Source organism: Quercus robur, chromosome 5 (genome assembly GCF_932294415.1).
Source record: "Quercus robur chromosome 5, dhQueRobu3.1, whole genome shotgun sequence".
Lineage (NCBI taxonomy): Eukaryota > Viridiplantae > Streptophyta > Magnoliopsida > Fagales > Fagaceae > Quercus > Quercus robur.
The window spans coordinates 719,062-739,982 of NC_065538.1; the positions used below are offsets into that span (position 1 = coordinate 719,062).

General features: G+C 35.3%; 3 protein-coding genes across 5 annotated transcripts; 1 reads left to right on the plus strand and 2 right to left on the minus strand.

The window, feature by feature from the left end:
• Positions 1–4,559: 4,559 nt before the first annotated feature.
• LOC126724759 (RING-H2 finger protein ATL3) lies at positions 4,560–6,171 on the plus strand. Its single transcript, XM_050429142.1, has one exon. The coding sequence runs from the start codon at positions 4,924–4,926 to the stop codon at positions 5,842–5,844; it is 921 nt and encodes a 306-aa protein (XP_050285099.1). The 5' UTR covers positions 4,560–4,923; the 3' UTR covers positions 5,845–6,171.
• Positions 6,172–6,924: 753 nt separating this feature from the next.
• Positions 6,925–8,693, minus strand: LOC126724760 (uncharacterized). Of its 2 annotated transcripts, none has more exons than XM_050429144.1 (3): positions 8,472–8,693; positions 8,039–8,131; positions 6,925–7,676 (listed from the first exon to the last, which is right to left on the minus strand). In XM_050429144.1, exons 2-3 carry the CDS (start codon positions 8,123–8,125, stop codon positions 7,272–7,274), a joined length of 492 nt encoding a protein of 163 aa, XP_050285101.1. In that variant the 5' UTR covers positions 8,126–8,131; positions 8,472–8,693; the 3' UTR covers positions 6,925–7,271. The 2 variants fall into 2 exon arrangements, with proteins under 2 accessions (XP_050285101.1, XP_050285100.1); XM_050429143.1 differs by having other exon boundaries at positions 8,222–8,692.
• A 4,255-nt stretch (positions 8,694–12,948) lies between these two features.
• On the minus strand, positions 12,949–20,741 carry LOC126724761 (probable ubiquitin-conjugating enzyme E2 33). 2 transcript variants are annotated; one of them, XM_050429146.1, is made up of 10 exons: positions 20,391–20,736; positions 16,561–16,688; positions 16,056–16,110; positions 15,177–15,215; positions 14,999–15,062; positions 14,809–14,870; positions 14,682–14,721; positions 14,503–14,530; positions 14,042–14,133; positions 12,949–13,491 (listed from the first exon to the last, which is right to left on the minus strand). In XM_050429146.1, exons 2-10 carry the CDS (start codon positions 16,615–16,617, stop codon positions 13,209–13,211), a joined length of 720 nt encoding a protein of 239 aa, XP_050285103.1. In that variant the 5' UTR covers positions 16,618–16,688; positions 20,391–20,736; the 3' UTR covers positions 12,949–13,208. The 2 variants fall into 2 exon arrangements, with proteins under 2 accessions (XP_050285103.1, XP_050285102.1); XM_050429145.1 differs by having other exon boundaries at positions 14,682–14,870; positions 20,391–20,741.
• Between the last annotated feature and the right edge of the window lie 180 nt (positions 20,742–20,921).

Sequence of the window (20,921 nt, forward strand, 5' to 3'; positions counted from 1 at the left end):
AAAAACGCCACTATAGGGTCCCCTGAACCTGTTATGGGGACTTATAAAAAAATTTTGCAGTAAAACGCCGCTATAGGGCCCAAAAACGTCACTATAGGGCTTAAAAACACCACTATAGGGCCACTTGAACCTGTTATGGGGACTTATAAAAAATTTTGCAGTAAAACGCCGCTATAGGGCCCAAAAACGTCACTATAGGGCTTAAAAACGCCACTATAGGGCCACTTGAACCTGTTATGGGGACTTATAAAAAATTTTTTGCAGGAAAACGCCGCTATAGGGCCCGAAAAACGTCACTATAGGGCCCCTTAACCTGGTATGGGAGCTTAAAAACGCCGCTATAGGGCCCGAAAACGTCACTATAGGGCTTAAAAACGCCACTATAGGGCTCCTTGAATATGGGGCGACAGTGGATTAAAAAAACATGGTACTCGAGCTCACCAAGCTCGAGTACCAGAAAAAGTGGTATATTGCTATATAGTTCCGAAACAGTGCTCTGTTGCTAAATAGTTCAAAAAAACATGCTAATGGGCCATTTTGGCCCCATTTACATAAACAATACTGTATATGAGTTTGGGCCTCTTTAATCGATCTAGCTCAATTATGCATGCTCGAACTAATCCACAGTACTAGGCCCAACAGGCGGGAGCAAGAGACAAAGCCCATTTCAAACAAAAACACTGGCCATTTTCCTGTGGCATTAACGTAGCACTTAATAAAGTCACTATCTCCCACCTTTCTTATTAGCCCCAAAATAAATAATAAATAAAATTCTATATTTTAGGTACTTTCTCAAAAGACAAAGTTATGGATGTCATGTGCCAATCGTACACGTTACTGTTTTTATGCTTTTTTTTTTTTTTTGGATAAGATGTTTTTACGCTTTTTCCACTAATAAATGGCATCAATGTCCATAATGACAGGAAAAATTTTAAAAAAAATATCATTCCCAATTAATCATTTTGTCTTTGTATATTTTATTTTTGGACCTACGTCTTCTATATTTGATTTAAAGCCCAAAATTGTGGCCAGTGACAGGAAACCAATTAAGTTGCGGGAAAGGTTTGATTGATTCGGAGCTTTACGCAATTCCTTTATAACCTCCAAGGAATTAAATAAACAACAAAATCTCTGAGAAAAATTCATGAAGCTTTATTAAGATTCAATGTATTTTATAATTGAAAATTTGTTGTGACATATGCGAGAACGTAACAAATTTTCTCATCTTTTTCAAGACTGATAAATAAGTAATTATTGCTTCTATAGTTACATGGATCATGTTGATTCTTACTAATTTACATTCTTTCGGATGATTAATTCTTACCTTTTCAGATTTGCTTTACCCCCATTTTTCTTGAAATATGATTGCTTCTTCTTCTTCTTTTTCTTTTTTTCTTTTTTATTTTGAAAAACTTATGATTGCTATTTCTGAAACAAAGAAGGGAAATGGAACAGAGTAAGGCTACTATACCTGGCTTTTAATATAATGGTTAGGACCACAAGAGTTTATTGATTAACATAATTCCTTTCTTAAGAAGACAAAAAACTATGATTTTTAGGATAAGATACAATATATTCTACTTACTTAAATTGATATAAATAATTGTCCTTGAATAAGATATTTAAGTTCAAATACATTTACACCAAAACTAATCGATATCTTTACCTAATAAGTTATTTAAAAAATAATAATCATATCGAAGGCATGCCATAGAACTTGACCAATTGAGTTAATTAAAATTTTTTAAAAATTAAAAAAATTCCTCTCCCGTTCAACGTCACTAGGGGTGGCCAAATTTGATACAAACCGCAAACTCAATACAACACGACACAAAATTAGCAGGTTATAAGTTGATGCTTAACGGGTTTGTTTCATATTTAAGTTGACACAATGACCCATTTAATAAACGTGTCGGGTTTATGTCCAACCCATAGAAACCGTTTGACCCGTCTAATCTGTTTAATTAAATGACATTTTATCAATATAGCCTTCAAACCTTAGGTATATAAACTTATTAGTTGTTTTTGTTTATTTTTTTTTACATATTGTAATTAATTATTTGTAATATTGAGATATGCTTTAATTTTGAATAATTATTTGTGATATAGTTACTCATTAGTTTTGAATTTTATATTTAAAAAATTTATTTGTTTTATTTTTCATAATTTAGATCAATTTGGTTAGTATTAATTTTTTTTTTTTTTTTCACTTTGATAAAATCTAATAAACGGGTCGACACAACAAACTCGTTAATAAATATATCGTGTTAAGGTTAAGGAATCTTGACCCATTCAATAAACCTGTTGGATTAACGTTGACTCGTATAATCAAATACTCATGAATTGATACAACACAAACTTAATACGCAAATATGAATCGCCGCTCCTAAACATCACATCCAAGGATTTGGATGCTTAAGCGGCTTCTACGGGTTAAAAATCATTATTTTTTTCAGTTTAATTTTAAAAAAATCAAGTAATCTTGAGCTTTGTGCTAAAGGAGTGGTAAACGTAAAACATTAGCATGTGACAATGCTGGGCCACTCCATTGCTTTTCTTATTAGTTATTAGCCTAATTTCCTTTAAATTAATTCACTCATCCTTAAATCTTGCACAAGCCTACACTATTTGTATGCATCAAAATCTTCTGTATATTCCCTTCACTGCACATCTTTTTACTTATTTTTTTTCCCCCACAAAATCAGCAGTGTTGGATTTGAACAACCTTTTTCATTACCAGATCTTTGACTTGGATGGCATTGTGTTTTTGTGACTCTAATTTTTATTTTGCTTAGGTCAATGACTGCAAATCCAACCACTATCAATCCATTGACTAGCTTCAATACCCTAAGTGCTATTTTTTATATATTAAAAAAAAAAGGGAAGAAAAAAAAAAAGACCCTAAGCATGCGTTTGCCTAGCAATGATTTTGCCTTTTTGGCTGACTCTCACGGCACTATTCACGATCCAACTAAACTTGTGAAAAACTTGCATAAACAATAAATCCTGGGTCCCACGACACTATTCATAGTTTAAAAATTATTTTGTTACGGTATTTTCAGTAATAAGTTTTCAGTTTTCAGCAAAAAAAGCAGTATCCAACCAGACCCTAAATGCTTCACCCTGCATCTTATCATAAACTTTGGTCGGTTAGATGAACTCTTTTTTTTTTTCTCTTGGATTTGCTAGATGAACTTATTTTTATCATTTTTCTTTTTCTAAAAGTACAATAAATAAACTTTTAAAGGTAAAATCTTGGGAGAAAGTAATTTTTCACTGTGACTAGTTAAACCCCCGCACTAAATGGTCCTGCCGACCTTGATACTAGCATGTCTCGCACGACTCAAACCCAAGTGCTAAGGTGAGGCGAAAGAGGTGCTTAACCACTAAACTCCCACCTTAGGGTCAATTAACTAATAAATATAAGTTGAGCCAAAGTCATGAATTAGGGTTCAGCAGTTCAAGCTTGCTAAGGTCAATAACATGGATTTATTAAAAAAAACATGGCGTTACAGAAGTGTAGCCATTTAATGGTTGTTGAGCGATTAGCAGCCGATCCAATTAAGTGATTATGATTCATGACTAGTGAGTCTGGTCATTGAAGAATTCGCTTGAAATGTTACACAAAAGTTGCCTGCTTATATATGACCATGGCAATCGGAAATGATATTTTATTTATTATCAACTCTCACTATTTGATTCAGCCAAAAAAAAAAAAAACCTCTCATTATTTGGGTATACATTTTTGAAGCCGCACCCAACTTGCGAAAGCAGATAATGTGCTGAAATTGATATCAGGGCAAATTGATTGCTCAAGCCACAAGTAGCAGCAATTTATAAGGCTCTTCTAGCTATTGGGGACAATTTAATTATTGTTATTAAGTTGGGTTTGAAAGTTTGAAAATTTAGCAATCTAACACCCCGTTGTTAGATTACTATCAGTAATTTTTTAATAACTTTACAAAATTTTAGGATCCTATCTTAAAGACTATTTCTTTGATTTTAGATTAGATTTTGTCATTGACAGCCTTAATCGGTTCCTTATATAATAGATTTCTCAAACCCATTATATGGCAAATCAAAATATTATTTATATATACTCTTAATTATATGACCTGTTTAATATAAGTTGAATGAGATTTCTCCCACGTGATTTTAAGAAAATTTTATCTGTACATTATGTTTTTATCCTATAGTACCTATTTTTGATCCATTACCATAATAAGATACATAACAGGATTAGTTAATAACTTAATATACACGATGACAATTATAGCAAATATATATATGTATACATACTTGATGACAAATTTGGAATCCAAAATCCACAAAGAATGGTAATTGGCAAGTTAATGAATAGAGGATGAGAAAGAGAATCCAAGTGTGTACAAGGCCATCAAACAAGTCAAAAAAGAAAAGGCAAGCAGCAGCCACCAAGATTCCAAGAAGCAACGGAGTGAGGAAAGGGACCTTCTTCTACAGTGTCTCCTTTCGTCATTTGGACCAATCCCAACCCAAAAACCAAATGCCGTCATCTTCTTTCCTTCTTCCTCCTCACGTCCAAAGTCTTTGAAAAGTCATAAGTGGAGGGTTTGAAAAAACACACACACTCTCTCTCTCTCTCTCTCTCTCACGTAGTAGCCCACCTCATTATTTTTAGCCCAAAGAACAAGTCTAACTTAACTTGCTCCTAGTTTTCCATCTTTAAGTTTAAAACCTCATTCAATTCAATACATCAGCCCCCAAAGACCTGACTAGTCTTTGCTTCAACCACAAAACAGAGAAACCCCCATTTGTTCTTGTGGGCATCTGAATCTCTATAAGACATCAAAGTTCAAGCTCGAAAGTGAATCCTTAGCTGATACATTCATTTGGGTTTCAGAGAAAGGCACAAACTTTGATCATAAAACTATCAGTATTACCATGAGTAGCTCCGAGCCATCTAAGCTGGATGACTCAGCAGTAGTAGAATTAACAGGGAAGATAATGGTGGTAGCCATAATTGTACTCTTCGCGGTGGTGGTGTTTGTGCTGTGTCTCCATCTCTACGCCAAATGGTTTTGGTGGAGCGTTGAAGAAACTAACACTACTTCTCCTCGTTCTCGCCGCCGCCGTCGCCGCCGCTTTGTCTTTGCACCAGGCCAAGACCCTGCTGTTGCCAACTTGAGAAGAGGGCTTGACCCATTAGTCCTGCGTTCAATTCCCGTATTGGAATTCAATCCAAAAGACTTCAAAGATGGTTTGGAATGTGCTGTTTGCCTTTCTGAGCTTGAGGGAGGAGAGAAAGCTAGGCTGCTACCCAAATGCAACCATGGTTTCCACGTTGATTGCATTGACATGTGGTTTCAGTCACACTCTACCTGTCCGATTTGTCGAAATCCGGTTGCTCCTCCTCAAGGCTCCAACTCCAATAGTACTAATGCTGAAACGGTAGCAGAGAATGCTTTAGTCCTTGATGAGCCTCAAGGCGAGAATTTGGCTTCTGGGTATTCCATAGACTCTCCAAATTTCCCAACAAACGTGTTGTTTTGGGGAAACCAGGCTCAGGTAAGCACTGGGACTGCTTGTTTGGAAGAAGGCCCTTCTTCGTCTTCTTCCGCTTCATCGGGTATTGCTAGTAGGCCAGCGGATGGAGTTTTGGTGATTGATATACCGAGGCTGATGACTGAGAATTTGTCATCATCATTATCCCCTTCAGCAAGCAGGTTTGTCGAGGAGGAATCAAAGTCACCTATGACAACAAGATTGAGGTCATTAAAGAGGCTTTTGAGCAGAGATAGAAGATCAAATCCTTGTAGTCCCGGTTCTGTTGATGTTGAACAAGGAGGGAGAGCACAGAGTTAAAAACCAGTTTTATTAGATTGAACATATTAGCTAGTATAGAAACTATTCTGGCAATGAGAAATTGTTGTTTTGGAACGCCTTGAATGCTCATGCTTGGTTCTACCATTCTTGAGAATTACTACTTCGTTTTGGAGTGAAAGGAATTCCCTCGTGTTACTTTGCTCCATGTTCTTTTATTCTTGATCTTGACAAATTGAGGTTGAGATCTCCACAATCTTATTTTTCTTGTTATACTAGAATATTGTATATCTGTTCTTGAAACAGAATTGTACAGTTACTTGAAATGTCCCTATCGTATGAAAGTAAAATTGGCTTTGCCGTGTTAAAGAGGGTGGACAAATCATCTTCTTTATTTATTTATTTTAAACAAAAGATGTATTATGCCATGTTCTTTTTTCTTATTGATACATCAAAGAAGCACCTCTGCCCCCAGCTCTTTGCTCATGTGAATCTGATAAATTTTCATGTTAGGAACAAGATCAATTTCTGATGTTCAATTCAATAGAGAATTGGGAACATGCATATGGAATGGAGTGGTAACGGGCTTTTGATCTTGGGATGCATTTGTCACAGTGCCATTGTTGACAAGAGACTCTAGCTTTGTTGAATTAAGTATACCTGCCTTTTCAGTTAGTTTCTCTTTACTTGATTAGGCGACATTTAGGTTCATTTTTAAAGAATCTACTAACCATCCGGTACCCACCTACCCCACCCACAAACCCTTCTTTCTCAAGGGTTGGTTTGTAACAATCATGCATACAGGAAAGACTTGTCGAGGATATTATAGGTGGAATAAAATCAAGATGGAATGAGGTAAGTAGGGACCGTTATTGTTTCTGTGGACAATCATGTTATTGTTTCTATTCAATTCCCAAGTTTGCTTGATCATGCCAATGAAGCAGAATTTAAGCAGTCAGTTCCCTTGAGAAATAGAATTAAGAACCTACTGAGGTCATTTTTACCACATCTAAGTAACTAATGCGTCTTTTGATGAAAACTTGGTATGTCATGATATGTTGGGTTGAATTGCTTTTACAAGACTAAAAATTCTGTTCTCTGACAGTGCATCAGCAGTAAATGTAAAATTAACATACATTTCTGAAAAATCACATTAGGTACCAAGGAAACAGGATATTAATGACAAAATGGAATAACAATTGATCAGTAAGAAGTTCTCTTGTTACTTGGATGACTCAATTATACAAAATAGGTCTCCAAGTTTCTTGCTTTTTCAACAAAATGATCAAATGCCATACCCGCCATAGCCAATATTTAAAAACTTCAGAAATCAATTGTTGCACCTCAACCTAAAGTTTTCTCCATCCTCAAAATTCCCCCAATTTCACAACAGACCAATGAATACTTTCATGTGGAGAATGCATAAGCACCACATTGGGGGTTGAATCAACAACTTCTTGTTGATGCCACTATGTTACCAGGTAAACAGGTCCATAGGTCTGAACATCGTGAGGTCTGTCAAGCTGGTCAAGACACGTATAAGATATCTCATTCTCCACTCTCTTAGTGGGGTTAAAAAGGCCAGTAATAGGCCCAGATGTGGGATGCCGGTACCTGCAATCATTAGTCTTGCCACTGCCATGTATTGGACCAGAAACAAGACGCTGTCTTGGAGTTGAATTGCAAGAACTAATTGCTGGTTCCACTTGAAGCTTGCTCTTTTTGTCAGCTTTCCACCATGACAAGAGAGAATTTTTCCATGATTTCTTTCCCTTTTTCTCTTCGGCCAATCTTTTCTTTCCATTTTCTTCTGGATGCAGTGATGAGCTCTGGAAACCTACTTCTCTTGCATGGTGTCTTGCTTCTTGTAAGAACTAAATCAAAGCCAAATCCGGAAATACATTTACATACTGATCAACATTGTGACATTGATTTTTGAACGGATTACATATCAACACACAGACACTCGTTGCATAATAGTAGATATCATATTTATGAAAACATAGATGATTTACAATGACAAACTCGGTTTTGGAGATCAATCAATTGGTGCAACATTAGAGATAATCAAAGTCAAAGGAGGGGGGGGGGGGGAGTAGTAATTGCAAACACTTGAGGTGGGAACACAATGTTCATGTCAAAAACTGGACTGGTCTCTGTTGACTAAGATTCAACGTATTAAAAGTCTTCTCCAACATCAAGAAACTGACAGGAAAAAAAAAGTTAGAAAAATCACCTGCGAGAAGTCCACAACATGAGAATCAAATCCATCACCCTCATAATCAGCTGTTTCATACTTCGGGTATATTGGAGATTTCTTCATTTTTGCCTGAAAGTTGTAAGTCCAATATCAAGAACAAAGCAAGAAAACTCAAAGAACAAAGCTTGACAAGAATCAAAAAGAAACATTCAGCTTTACTGGTTGGGAGAGTTTGTGAATATGATCCTCCAAATTGTGGAAAAAATAATAGCTAGAAGCAAGAAAAGGATTTTGAAGTAAAATGAGAATTTGCAATTTGGTGCTGTCCTCAAAGAAAAAGATGATGGAATGCTGGGAAACAAGGAGCTCTTAAATGAAAATAAGATGTTTTAACCACTTCGACTAACATATTCGACTAATAAGAGATTGTACTTCCAAGCATAAAAAAGAAAAAACAAAAGCCAACTACCCTATTGATATCCTCCTATCTATCACAGTGAGAGTTACAGAATAGAGAAATAACAGAAAATCTTTTGGTAGTTGAAATGGCAGTGTAATCTTTATAATTCACATTTGTTTTAGAAAGAATGGGCAGTGATGTGAGTAGGAAAGTGAAAAAATCACAATGTATTTTGTAACAAAGGCTTAGTTGTAATTGTCGTAGAAGTGACAAAACATTTTTGAGTATGAAAGGTATTTGATCAAACTTAAAACGCAAGGCAAAAAGTGGTATATTAGTCAGCAGTGACAAATATTAATGGGGACTAACTTTTGTTTGCATTCATACATACTCTTACCTTTAATGGGCCAAATAATGAATCAACCCCTCAACACGCAAACCCCTCTTTTGGGTTAGACTTGTGTCTCACAACTTCTTCAATGTAAAGAGAGAATGGATTTATGTGGGGTTCTGAATTTGATTTTGACAGTATGTGATTAACAAAATGGAACTGAAATTAATCGTTTAATAGTAATAATAATAATTAAAAAAAATAGTATATACTAATTATAAAGCAAAAAGGATTAAAGGAAATGATAGATCCTAGAGCGACAAATCTAGCGCATGTTTCGGGGACTTCGAGACCTTTAGTTTTAGAAGTTTGGGAGGGAAATGCGAGAACTTTTTTTAAATGTCATAATCAGTAATCATAATCATATATCCTTCCCCTTGGTTTAAGGCGTGTTGTATGGTTCCTGTCGTACAAAAATTTCAATTTGTGATTAAAGAATAAAGACCAATGCCACCCTCACCAGACAATGTGCTTGACATGAAATGAGAACAAATTCGATCTTGACCCCACCACCATGTGTAAAATAAATAAATAAAAAATGAGTCAAAAATAGAAAACAATATCATTCATACCACAACTACAGCCCCTATACAATGATTTCCCTAGAAGAGACAGTGTAACATGGTTTGCTAATGATAATGTCTTTTAAGACAATGTTACAATATTCAATTCAATATGATCATAAAATTTTCAAGAATAAATCAAACTCTTTGCTCTCATAGCCTATGCCACTAAATATCAATGGTATCAATCATCAATAAAACTGGAACAGGGAACTAAATAAAGCTCCTGAAATAAAGAATTGATTACATAAAAAAGACAACCTCAAAAAAAGAATGAAAGCAAAGCATAAATGCGCTTTGCTTGGATAGAGGACTTGAGAACAACCCTCCGCACAAGGGCAAAGAATGAAAAAAAATAAAAAAATAAAAAATAAAATAAAATTGGAGAAAGTTTCAACCTATAGCGTCCGCTATGAATGATAGTTCTTTATCATCAGACCAAGACACCAATCAGTTTTTGGTGTAGGCAGGGATTGAACCCTAGATCTCTTGTTCAACCATAAGAAACTTTACCAGTTGAGCTAACTAGATCCCATGAAAAAATCTTTAGAAACTAAAAATTCAAGAAAGACAAACTTTTTAAAAAAAAAAAGATCTTTCTCCCCTCTCTCAGTGTGTGTGTTAAAAATACTTAATATTCTTAAAAGAAAGACAAACTATTATTGTTGAGAATAATTTGGCATGGACAAATAGTCCCAACTAAGTCTATAATAAAAATAAAAAATGACTAATATAGAGAAAAAAGAGAGTATATTATGAGGCTGAGGAAGAAATCTTTAAATAAGTGTATGTCTGGAATCTGCTTATTTTGCTGAAAATACTGAAGATAAAGGTAAAAATGAGCTGAAATAATACAGTGAGATCTATAAATAGCAACAAAAAGTGCAGTGAGACCCATGAATAATAGCAAAAATGAGCTAAATAGTAAAATAAGTTGGCAAAAATAATCTTTGCTAAAAAGACACTAAAGTATGCGTTTGGATTGCAACTGGCGGTTGTGCATTTGCATTTTCCTTTTTTTTTTCTTTTTTTTTATTGAGAAACGCTCCATCATGTGGAATGTTGTCTATCAGTGGGTCTCGTGCACTGTGCACGGGACCCACTACCTCTTTGACAGTAAAATTTCCACTGAAATTGCACTATTTAGTGGGTCCCGTACACTGTTCACGGACCCACAAACCTCTTTTTTAACCAAAACTTTCATTAAAAATGGGTCTCACTGCACTATTCACATATTTAAAAATTATTTTGCTACAGTGTTTTCAATTTTCAGTTTTCAGCAAAATAAGCGGTATCCAAACATACCCTAAATATAAATGCATTGCCTAATAACAAAATTCATTTGGAGTGACTCCCCATGGCCTATTAGATTTTTTTTATACGCATTTTGACTCCATTACTGACGGTTGAGATAAAAAAAAATTAAAATAAAATAAACTTTAATTACTAATTGGGTTATATCTGTCTTCTCAAAAATAAATAAATAAAGATTGGGTTATATCTATGATCCAACCAAAAGAAAAGTTGAGTGTTCCAAAGGAAGAAGCAATGAAATTCATATTATTTATGGTAGTATAATGTGACATAATATGATTGACAAGAAACCACGTCCTAAAGCAATCTTAGAGGGAAGTAATAGATCTTTTGTGCTTAATTGGTCAAAATAATAAAATATAATATGATCACTTAATGTCACCTTCTCAAGCTCTAAGACTTGAGAAGGTGACATCCCACTTAAACAGGTGGGTGGTGCATACGATCACTTAATGTCACCTTCTCAAGCTCTAAGACTTGAGAAGGTGACATCCCACTTAAACAGGTGGGTGGTGCATACGCTAACTCTTCTAGGAGCAAAAAAGGCAATAGAATCGGGTACCACCCATGTAATTTGTGAAGGAAATGCTCCATTTGTGATCTAACCACTTCAAAGCTTTGTGAATTCTCGTCATTGGTCTATTGTAAATATTATTGCTAGGACTGGGTGTATTTAAAATCCCTTTGATTGGACTGTAACAAACTTTGTTGCCCATAATAGAGCTAGATGAACTCTTTTGAGTAATTGTGAAATAAAGATCTCCATCACCTTTATCCTTGATTTTTGCTTGACAAACTTAAAAGAGATGGTATCAATCTCCCTGTGTCATAATTTCTTTCAGGTTTTTTATTATTCATTAAAAAATGTTTATGATTAATTAATATTAGGACATCCAAGGCCTTTTACAGATAGTATGGAAGTAAGCATAATAAAAATGTCACATCCCACCTCATCCGCCCCAAAGAAGGGACAACCTCACCCCATCTCAAGTGTGTACATATATATATATATATATATATATATATACACCACTTATGTCCCAAATTATTGATCCTATTTAGAAAATCTAACTTTTAAAGAGAACATTTTTTATTGCATTGTCTATAAGCTAAAAAAGTACTCCCTCCGTCCCAAATTGTTTGGCCTATTTAGAAAAATCCAATTATTTAGGGAAATATCATTAACTGCCTTATTTCTTAAAAAAAAAAAAAAAAATTATAAATTTCCTAAATTACCCTTAAACAAATTTATCGAAATAATATTTTAAAACATTTTTTACATAATTTGAATAAAGATGACATATAGAGTGGATTTCAAAATTTAGGTTTTTAATTTTTTTTAATTTAAAAAAATGCTCCCACAAATAAATTAAGGGCATAAAAGGAATGTTAATAAATTAATGATGTTTGACTTTTCAAATAAAACATAATTTTGGGACATTTCAAAATAAAATACAGACCAAACAATTTGGGACGGAGAGAGTACAATTTTTCAAAACTATTCTTATTAATTTAAATTAGATATCATAGTATTAACTTTCTTTTTAATTTAAATTAGATATCATGATATTAACTTTCTAAATAAAGTAAACGGTATGACAGATTTTTTTTTTTTTTTTTTCAAAGAGAATTACACTTTGGGACATCTAGAATAGAATAAAAGATCAACACTTTGAGATATTTTTTTTATTCTATATCTATATAAATATATATCATCTTACCATCCCCAAAAAACTTAACACTCTCTTAGAACACTCTCACAGTGACCCGTCCCTTTCATTAAAGATAGCAATACCAAGTCAAATTTATCCTGCCCAAGCCAACTCCACTCCTACCCCTGAAGAGATGAGAGATGGCACAAATGGGAGAACCATGATCCAACGCCAACCCACCCCACCCCACCCTGTTGGCCATCCCTATTGTTAAAAGCCATTAAGAATCCCATGAACACATCTGCAAATGATTCTCCAACTGTCTTCCAAACGGGCACAGGCCTTGGCATCAACGGCAGCAAGGAACACGTTAATGGGTAATCAATCTCTAAATGAGATGAAGCTGCAGAGATCTAAAGAAATCATAAACGGTCTAATGGGTAAATAGTTTTGATTAGCTCAAGAATTCGTGCTAAGTAGCCACAGAAACACACCCGTGCAGGACAAAACTCAGTAATTCAAAACATGCTCCCACCAAAAATCACCACCTCCAGGCTTAAGATTTCAGTGTAGGCAGTCAACATGGGAGTATAGAGAGAATTAAAGAAAAGAAGAAACAGAAAAAATAAAGAGTACCAACACAAAACTGACTGAGAACATCACAGGCATGTAAATGTTTGAACATCGACTACCAGACAGTCAACATTGACTTAAAGGAGAAAACATCAACAAGAGGGAGATCCAACTGAACCTCCCCAGCATCAACCCTATACAAAAATTATGTTAGACACTTGACAAACTTAAGAAGCATTTAGAATGCATCCCTTGACTTCCAAATGCCTGTATGTTCAGTGATCCTATGAATATATTTTTTGTTGCCTAGATATCAAAGTTGAAGCAAGGGCAGTGCCATTACGATGCCAAAGATGGAAACGAGCAAGAACATCATCCAAGTAGGGAATGACTCCTTCTTGGCTTTCCTCCTATCTTGCACTGCATCTACTCTTTTTACATCTTCTCCCACAGATTTGGGAACTCTTTCCAACATGAGTGAGGAATTTTCTTCTTGGGTCAGCTCTGGTGACACCTGCTCTGCAGCAAGCTTCTCAGAAAGCAGCTGCTGGTTATACTTCTCCACATACTCAGGAAACAATTTCCTGAATGTTGCGCTGTTGTGATTACGAAAGTCAGATCCAGTTAGAATTTAAGATTGAAACTACCATATAGATGCTGAAAACAGTTGAAAAATAAGAAATGATGTAAGGTGACGGTTGTTGCAACCGACCATACTGATAGAAAGGAGTTGTTTGTGTCTGAAAGCAAGTAAAAGGTAAAGAAATTTAATATTAAATCTTAAAAAAATTGTGGCGCTGTTCTACAAAGCCAAATTCTATTCATCACTTCTATTGCATGGATTCAGGCCTAGTTTCAAGCAAACAAAGTTATAAGTAAAGCAAACCACTTTTACCACAGCTAAAGTTGAATATTAGTCAACAAGACCTTTGGAAAGAGATAACAGAACATATTTAGACATCTGGTAATGAGCCACACACACACACACACGGATAGATATAACTCATAGGCCATTCATCCATATGTCATGGGCAAGAATGGGCACCAGTATATGCATAAAATGGACGTAAAAAACTACTTACAGGTTCAACTTAGAACTGGGGAAAAAAATGACAAAATCCTGTCTTGATGATGCAATGTACTTACTTCTTACAATTGAAAGCAAGGGAGGACTTTGCTAGACGTTGCTTCTCAGCAACAGTGGTGTTCACACTGCCAGTGGTAGGACTATTGTCCATCTGCAGGAAGGAAATGTATCCTCACATTAGCACATTTTAAGAATCAATAATAACTTCAGATATGCTTCAAGTATATGCCAATAAAAGTTGCTGTCAATCTTTGAGCCCATAAAAGAAAATTTCACATTTCTTGGAAAGAGTGGATTTCAATTTCAACTCAATCCAACTAAGCCTTAGTCCCAAAACCAAGGTCTACTATGGATCCTCATAAACTAATCAGGTCAGCATTAGTACAATTGCATTTTTACAAAAAATAGTTTGTAAAAAATTGCAAACAAAGACAAAATCAGAAGGTGCCCACTATCCAAACTGCGGAAATGTGAGATACTGTTCATGAAACTAGAATATGAAAGGGTCACAATAACTCACCATGAATGAAAGAAGCCCTGTGAGTATGCTGCATTCATGAGGAAGAAAAATTTTAGTGAAAGACTAAAAAAGTACTATAACTATTCCTTTTAAAAACAACTTGTCAGAATGCAAATAACAGAATGTAATATAAAACACATACACAAAAAAGAGTACTTCAGAACTAGAATCTGTCCTACCTTGATACAGACCACATCGGATTCCAACTTTCAGGATGAACTGCAAATAAAAAAGTCAAGTCAAACATAAAATCAGTTGTCAAAGAAAAGAAATGGTTTTCTTCAACTAGTAACCTGAAAAACTTACAATCGCTCATAGATAAGCAGATTTTCTTTTGTGTCATGAATCGTCCATTAGGAGTGGTCATGCTACAAGGCAGGAAAATGTGAATCAAAATTAGAAGTGACAAAAATAAATGCATTAACAAATCCAAATACTGCTTCTACAAGTAAGAGATTTATTAGAAAAGTCTGGCAGCTGAAAAATAGATTATTACCTAATTCCAGGAGGTTTATAGGGATATTCTGAGGGAAACTTGATCTTTCCATAGTAATATCCACCTTATCCGGTAACAAAATTAGATAAACGAGTCTCAGAATACTATATGATCAGGACAAACAAAAGAGATAGGACAAAATACGTTCAGTAACTAATACTACACACTGATAACAAACCTGCAAAAGGTGTTCCTTCACTTCCCTCCAACACATAATCTGGAACATAAAGTCAAAATTAAGAATGTCCAACCAAAATAATGATACTTAAGTAGCTGAGAGAGCAGAAAGACAAAATCAAGATCAGGAGATAAGGAATATCATGTAGATATATGACCCCATCTCATGCACAAAGAAGCATCACATGTCAGCACATGCAATAAACCTGGGTGAAATTGAACTGAACACTAACAGTAAAGTGTGTTTGGAAGTTTGGAGGGAGAGGAGAGGGGAGGGGAATGGTTACCCTTTCCCTATACTCTCATCCAAACACATTGTAAATGTTTACCATGCAAAATGCTTGATATGTTAAGCAATGACTCTTCAATCTCGCATGAGGTAGAGGTTAGTCCCATCGGCCACCCATGAGTGCAGTTCTTTATATAAATAATGACAAAAAAAAAAAAAAAATTGGAAAATATGACCAATAATCTCACAGTTCATTTTTCTTATCTACTATAGCATCAGCCAAAATGTCGAGACCCAAAAAGGGGTCTTGCAATCCATGGAATCCCACATCACCTAGGGAAGCATATGGGGATGTGTTTATAAGGAGTGACCTCTCTTTAATGTGTAGAGGCCTTTTCCTTGCTGTGTGCTTTTGGGGAGAACAAAACTGTGAGAGGTATGGACCCCAAAGAAAACAATATCTACACAATTGGGGCAAGGTCGTTACACAAAATTCCTAAATGTCTAAATAATTCCTTATCTCATATGCATAAAGAGAAAAACAAATGCGGCAGCAGAGTCCAATTATTTTTAGGGAAATAATTTTCAATTTATAACGTTGAGGGTTTAACGATATTCTGCAGAAGAAGATAAAGATTTGGATACACTTACGCCACTCAAGAATGTCATTTGGGGAAGGACGGGCCACAACATGGGAAACTGGTTCCTACAAGTTCAAAGGAAACACAATCAGCATTGTCTAAACGTCATGTGTGGAATTAGTTCCGGCAAAGCCAAAAAAAAAAGGGCCATCATATGCATTATTTAATGCACATTTATCATCCAAGAAGATCCAATCCAAGAAGGAAGACAAATCAAAGGTCTGACAGATGATCTTAAATTAATCAGGATATCTTTAATCCTTTCTTGTTCAATTTTAAGGCAAACAATAGGATTTCAACATATGGCATCTACTCCATGGTGTGGATCACCACCAGGCCAAATCAAATTTGAGACATGGGTGATCCAACTTACTCAAGCCAGAATTAAGCTGAAAATAGTATATTACTGAGGGACAACATTCTTTTGATAAGTTACTCCCAGTAAAGATTCACGTATTATAAACCTCTGAAAATAATAGTTAAATAAAAAATTAATGTAACAAAAGAAGACATACTTTACAAAGTGCTCTATATTCCTTCTGAAGGCGCTTGATGCACGACTTCTCTGCCATCTAATAAATTCTGAAACTAGTAAATCAAGCCCTACCCAATCCTTTCTTCCTATACAAAAATTACTGTGTTCCTGAAAAACAGAATAGAAGATGAAGGCAATAATTAGATCATTACAAAAAAATATGTTCAAATATTTTAATACTATAAACCTCTATAAAGGTTAAAGAAATAACTAATAAAATGAGAAAACAAATCAAATTGTTAAAAAAGAATATGCAGCCCATAATTTCTGAAACAGTAAATGATATTAAATGAAACCCAAAAAGAATTTAAGTAAAGTCTAAGTAGATGTAAAATGAAGGAAAGCAATTGAGACAACAGCATATTTATGGAAATAACCAAAATAACAATGTTGATTCTATAATGGATATGAGAAGACATACATCAAGTTTTGATAAAACACAAGATGCTTTCCACACACAACAATTTCCACCACTATGCATGTTGGCATTTCTAACATGGCATAAAACTAGTGCAGAAATTGCAGACTAGTCCTCTCTACAAAGATGTTCTTCTCACATATCCATGCAGTTAAAATAAAAATAAATGAAATCCCTCAAAGTGAAGACTGAAATGCTATGGTGGATTTACAGATTTAGCTGAATGAAAACTTTTTTTTTATAAGTAAAGAAAATTTTATTCAAAGTTACAAAAAGGAGTCACCCAAGCATACAGGAAGTATACAACAGGGGACCAAAACAATCAAATACACAAATTACAAGCATCCATCAAATCAGAAACCGAAAAAATAGAATGACTTCCTATGATAGACATCCAATCCGATAGTGTTTTAAAAAAGAGAAGTTTTAAGTCGGCTAATGTCAAAACACCAGTTGTTTCTCCTACCAAATGCACCACATCAAACAATGAGAGACAGCCATCCAGATAACACCATTATGATAATGACCAAAATTTCCTTGCAAACATGCTAGGAGCTCAACCACAATCTTTGGCATTGCCTAGTATATACCAAACAAGGTGAACACCATAGAACACTACTCAAAAACAATAGGACAATGTAATAAAAATTGATCTACCGACTCTCCCTCACATATAACACCAATCATGATCACTACCTTCCTCTTATGTAAATTATCAATAGTCAAAATAGTTCCCAAAGCTGCAATCCAAACAAAAAATGCGACTCTGTAAGGAACCTTTTGCTTCCAAATACTTCTCCAAGGGAAGGACTAAATACATACACCCAACAAAGCCTAATAATAACTACTCACCTCAAAGCCCCTACTCTTAGCAAGAATCCAACACATCCTATCCTCACCAATACCCCTCAACAAGACTCCATATATAACATCCAAAAAAATAGACAAAGATTCCAATTCCCAATCCTAAATTGCTCGCAAGAGCTCCAAGTCCCAATAAAGAACCCCATTAGGGAATTGCATGAGATCAGCCACATAAGCTTCCTTAACACTACTGATTCTGAATAATTCCGGAAAACACACACTCAAAGGATTATCCTCTCACCGGACATCAGGCCAGAATTTCACTCTAGTCCCATCTCCAATCTCAAACTGAATATGGCGAGAAAAAGTAGACGAGCCACTACTAATAGTCTTCCATAAACTCACACCAAAGGAGCCTGGAACAAAATTAGAGCACCAACTTCCCTCCTCACTTCCATATTTAACCCTTATAACCCTTCTCCATAAGGCTTCTCTCTGTAGACCCAAATCTACACAACCATTTTCCCAATAGCGCTCCATTAAAATGTCTTAAATTTCAAATTGCTAGACCCCCAGACTGGATAGGAGAGCAAACCTTACACACATCTCAAATGAATGCCCATAGGAAGTATTATCTAAAACAATATGGATACTGCTTTGTATCAAGTATCAAGAAAATGCCCCTCATCATTATGAGTTTTAAAAAGGGCGAAAAGATAATTGAATTTTACTAAAATGGTATCTCATCCACCACCGCCAATATCAATAAATTGTTTAGAATCCATTATTTGCAGTAAGTGTCTCGGCCATTTACACATTTTTACGCCATTATCACTTCAAAACCCAGAGCAAAGTTTAAATGCATCAAATTTTCCATCCATATATCAAACCCATCCCTCCTAAATGGGAGCATCTTAAAGGAAGTGAATAGGTAACTAGATAAAAGCCAAGGGAGAAATATCATGAGTAAGGAGCACTCGCCACACTCTACTCACAAATAACTAGAACTAATCTTCCAGACAAGACCTCAAAATCTCCTTACTCCACAATCTAAAATGACCGCAGAAACTATATATCGTTTGGTGTGTTCAATAGAACTAGAAATTATTGCGAATATGATGGTTCTATAAGACCCTAGTGAAACCCTAGATTGTAATGAAACAATATAATTTTGCAAAGGACTAATTTTGCAATGAATAGATTTTGAACCCATGACTCTGCCCTCCACCCATTTGACCCAGAGTTCATTGGCAAAAAGGTTTTTTTTTTTTTTTTTTTTGGATAAATTACTACCATTTATGTGGACATCACCCAAGAGACAATCATTCCATTGTAATAGCAAGGCTCCTCAGAAGAGGATTACGTATATATTTAACAGTTTAGCAAAACATGTAAGATTAAGAGTATTGAAGTAACAGGCATGAAAAGTTGGAAGGTTTGGGGACCGAGGCTCGGAGAAGTTGGAAGGTTCTTTTACTTAGGAATCCAAATGATTGGGAGACGGGTGTGGTGGATGATTTCCTTCAAATCATGGGTTCTAACTTACCTCAATCTGAGCAAGGAGACCGCATGGTTTGGAAATTGACGAAGAAAGGGGTTTTTGACATCCGCTCGTTCTACAATAAGCTCCGAAGCTCCTTGCCTATTACCTTTCCTTGGAAAGGTATTTGGAAGGTTAAGGCTCCTACTCACGTCTCCTTCTTCGTTTGGACTGCGGCTTGGGAGAAGATTCTTACAGGAGATATTTTGCGGTATAGAGGATTCGATTTTGTAGATTGGTGCATTTTGTGCCGTTGTAATGGGGAGTCGGTGAATCATTTGCTTCTCCATTGTGACAAAGCTTATTTGTTGTGGAGCATGGTTTTTAGATCCTTTGGGATTTCTTGGGTTTTGCCAAGATCTGTTGCAGATATGCTTTTAGGTTGGTGGAGTTGGTTTGGAAAGCATTCTTCTGGCGTTTGGAATCTAGCTCCGTTGTGCCTAATGTGGTGTATTTGGAGGGAGCGTAATTGGCGTACTTTTGAGGATAGGGACAAGTCTGATGACCAGTTGCTCGCTTACTTTAGTGGTTCTCTTTTTGATTGGTCTAGGGCTTGGGGACTCACCTCTAGTGATTCTATCCCTATGTTCCTTAGTTCCCTTCTCTGTAATTAATTTGCTTTGTGTTGTCTCCGTTTGTTTTCTTTTTATTCTTCTCCTCTCTTTTTGTTTGTTTCCTTCTCTGTAATTTCTGTTCTGCCTTGTGTTTTCATGAGGTAGCTTTTAATATATATCTTTCTTACTTATCAAAAAAAAAAAAAAGGCATGAAAAGCCCCCAAACTCTCTTTAATTTGTCTTAGGGAATACTAATTTAGGTTAGATTGCTAAAAATCGCAAATTTTCAGGTTCATTCAATTTAATTTAATTTAATTTAAAATTCACAAATATTTGTCTTCGCTTGTAATACACATCCGGATCGAAGCAAAAAATAAATAAAAGCTATGAAATTATAATAAATAAATAAATAAAAATTAGAAACATGGACAATCAACAGCTCTAAAAGAATTATCAATTATAATGAGAAAATCGAGAGGGAAAGAGAAATAACCTGGAGTGAGATCTGATGAGAAATTGGAGATTGGTGCTTGATAATTGAGCCGACTCGGTCAGACCGACCAAACTCGTTTTTACAGTGAGTGACCTCTCTCCTCTCCCCTAAAAACCAAAACCAAAACCAAAAGCAAAAACAGAAGCAGAAGCTGAAGCTTTCTGACCTCAAAATTGAAAATTGAGCTCCCTCTCTCTCTCTCTCTCTCTCTCTCTCTCTCTCAGCCTCTCAGGTATGGTGTGGGTATGGCGTTGAAGACGGGTTTTACTTTTTGCCTTTTTGTTTGGCTTAATTACGTTTTTGCCCCCCGGCTCTTGTATCTTCCGCGTTTGGCTAGGACAGTTTTGGGAAACTTCACTTTTCTTTCCGCTATATAGCTAGCTTCCTTCTAGATGCTACAATCTACATTGAATACAGATGTTGCTTTCTGTTTTTTCTTTTTCTTTTTCTTTTTCTTTTTCATAATATAGTAGTATATACAACATTTTAACTTTTATGTTTTTCAAAAAGCTAAATATAAAAATTTTAAAA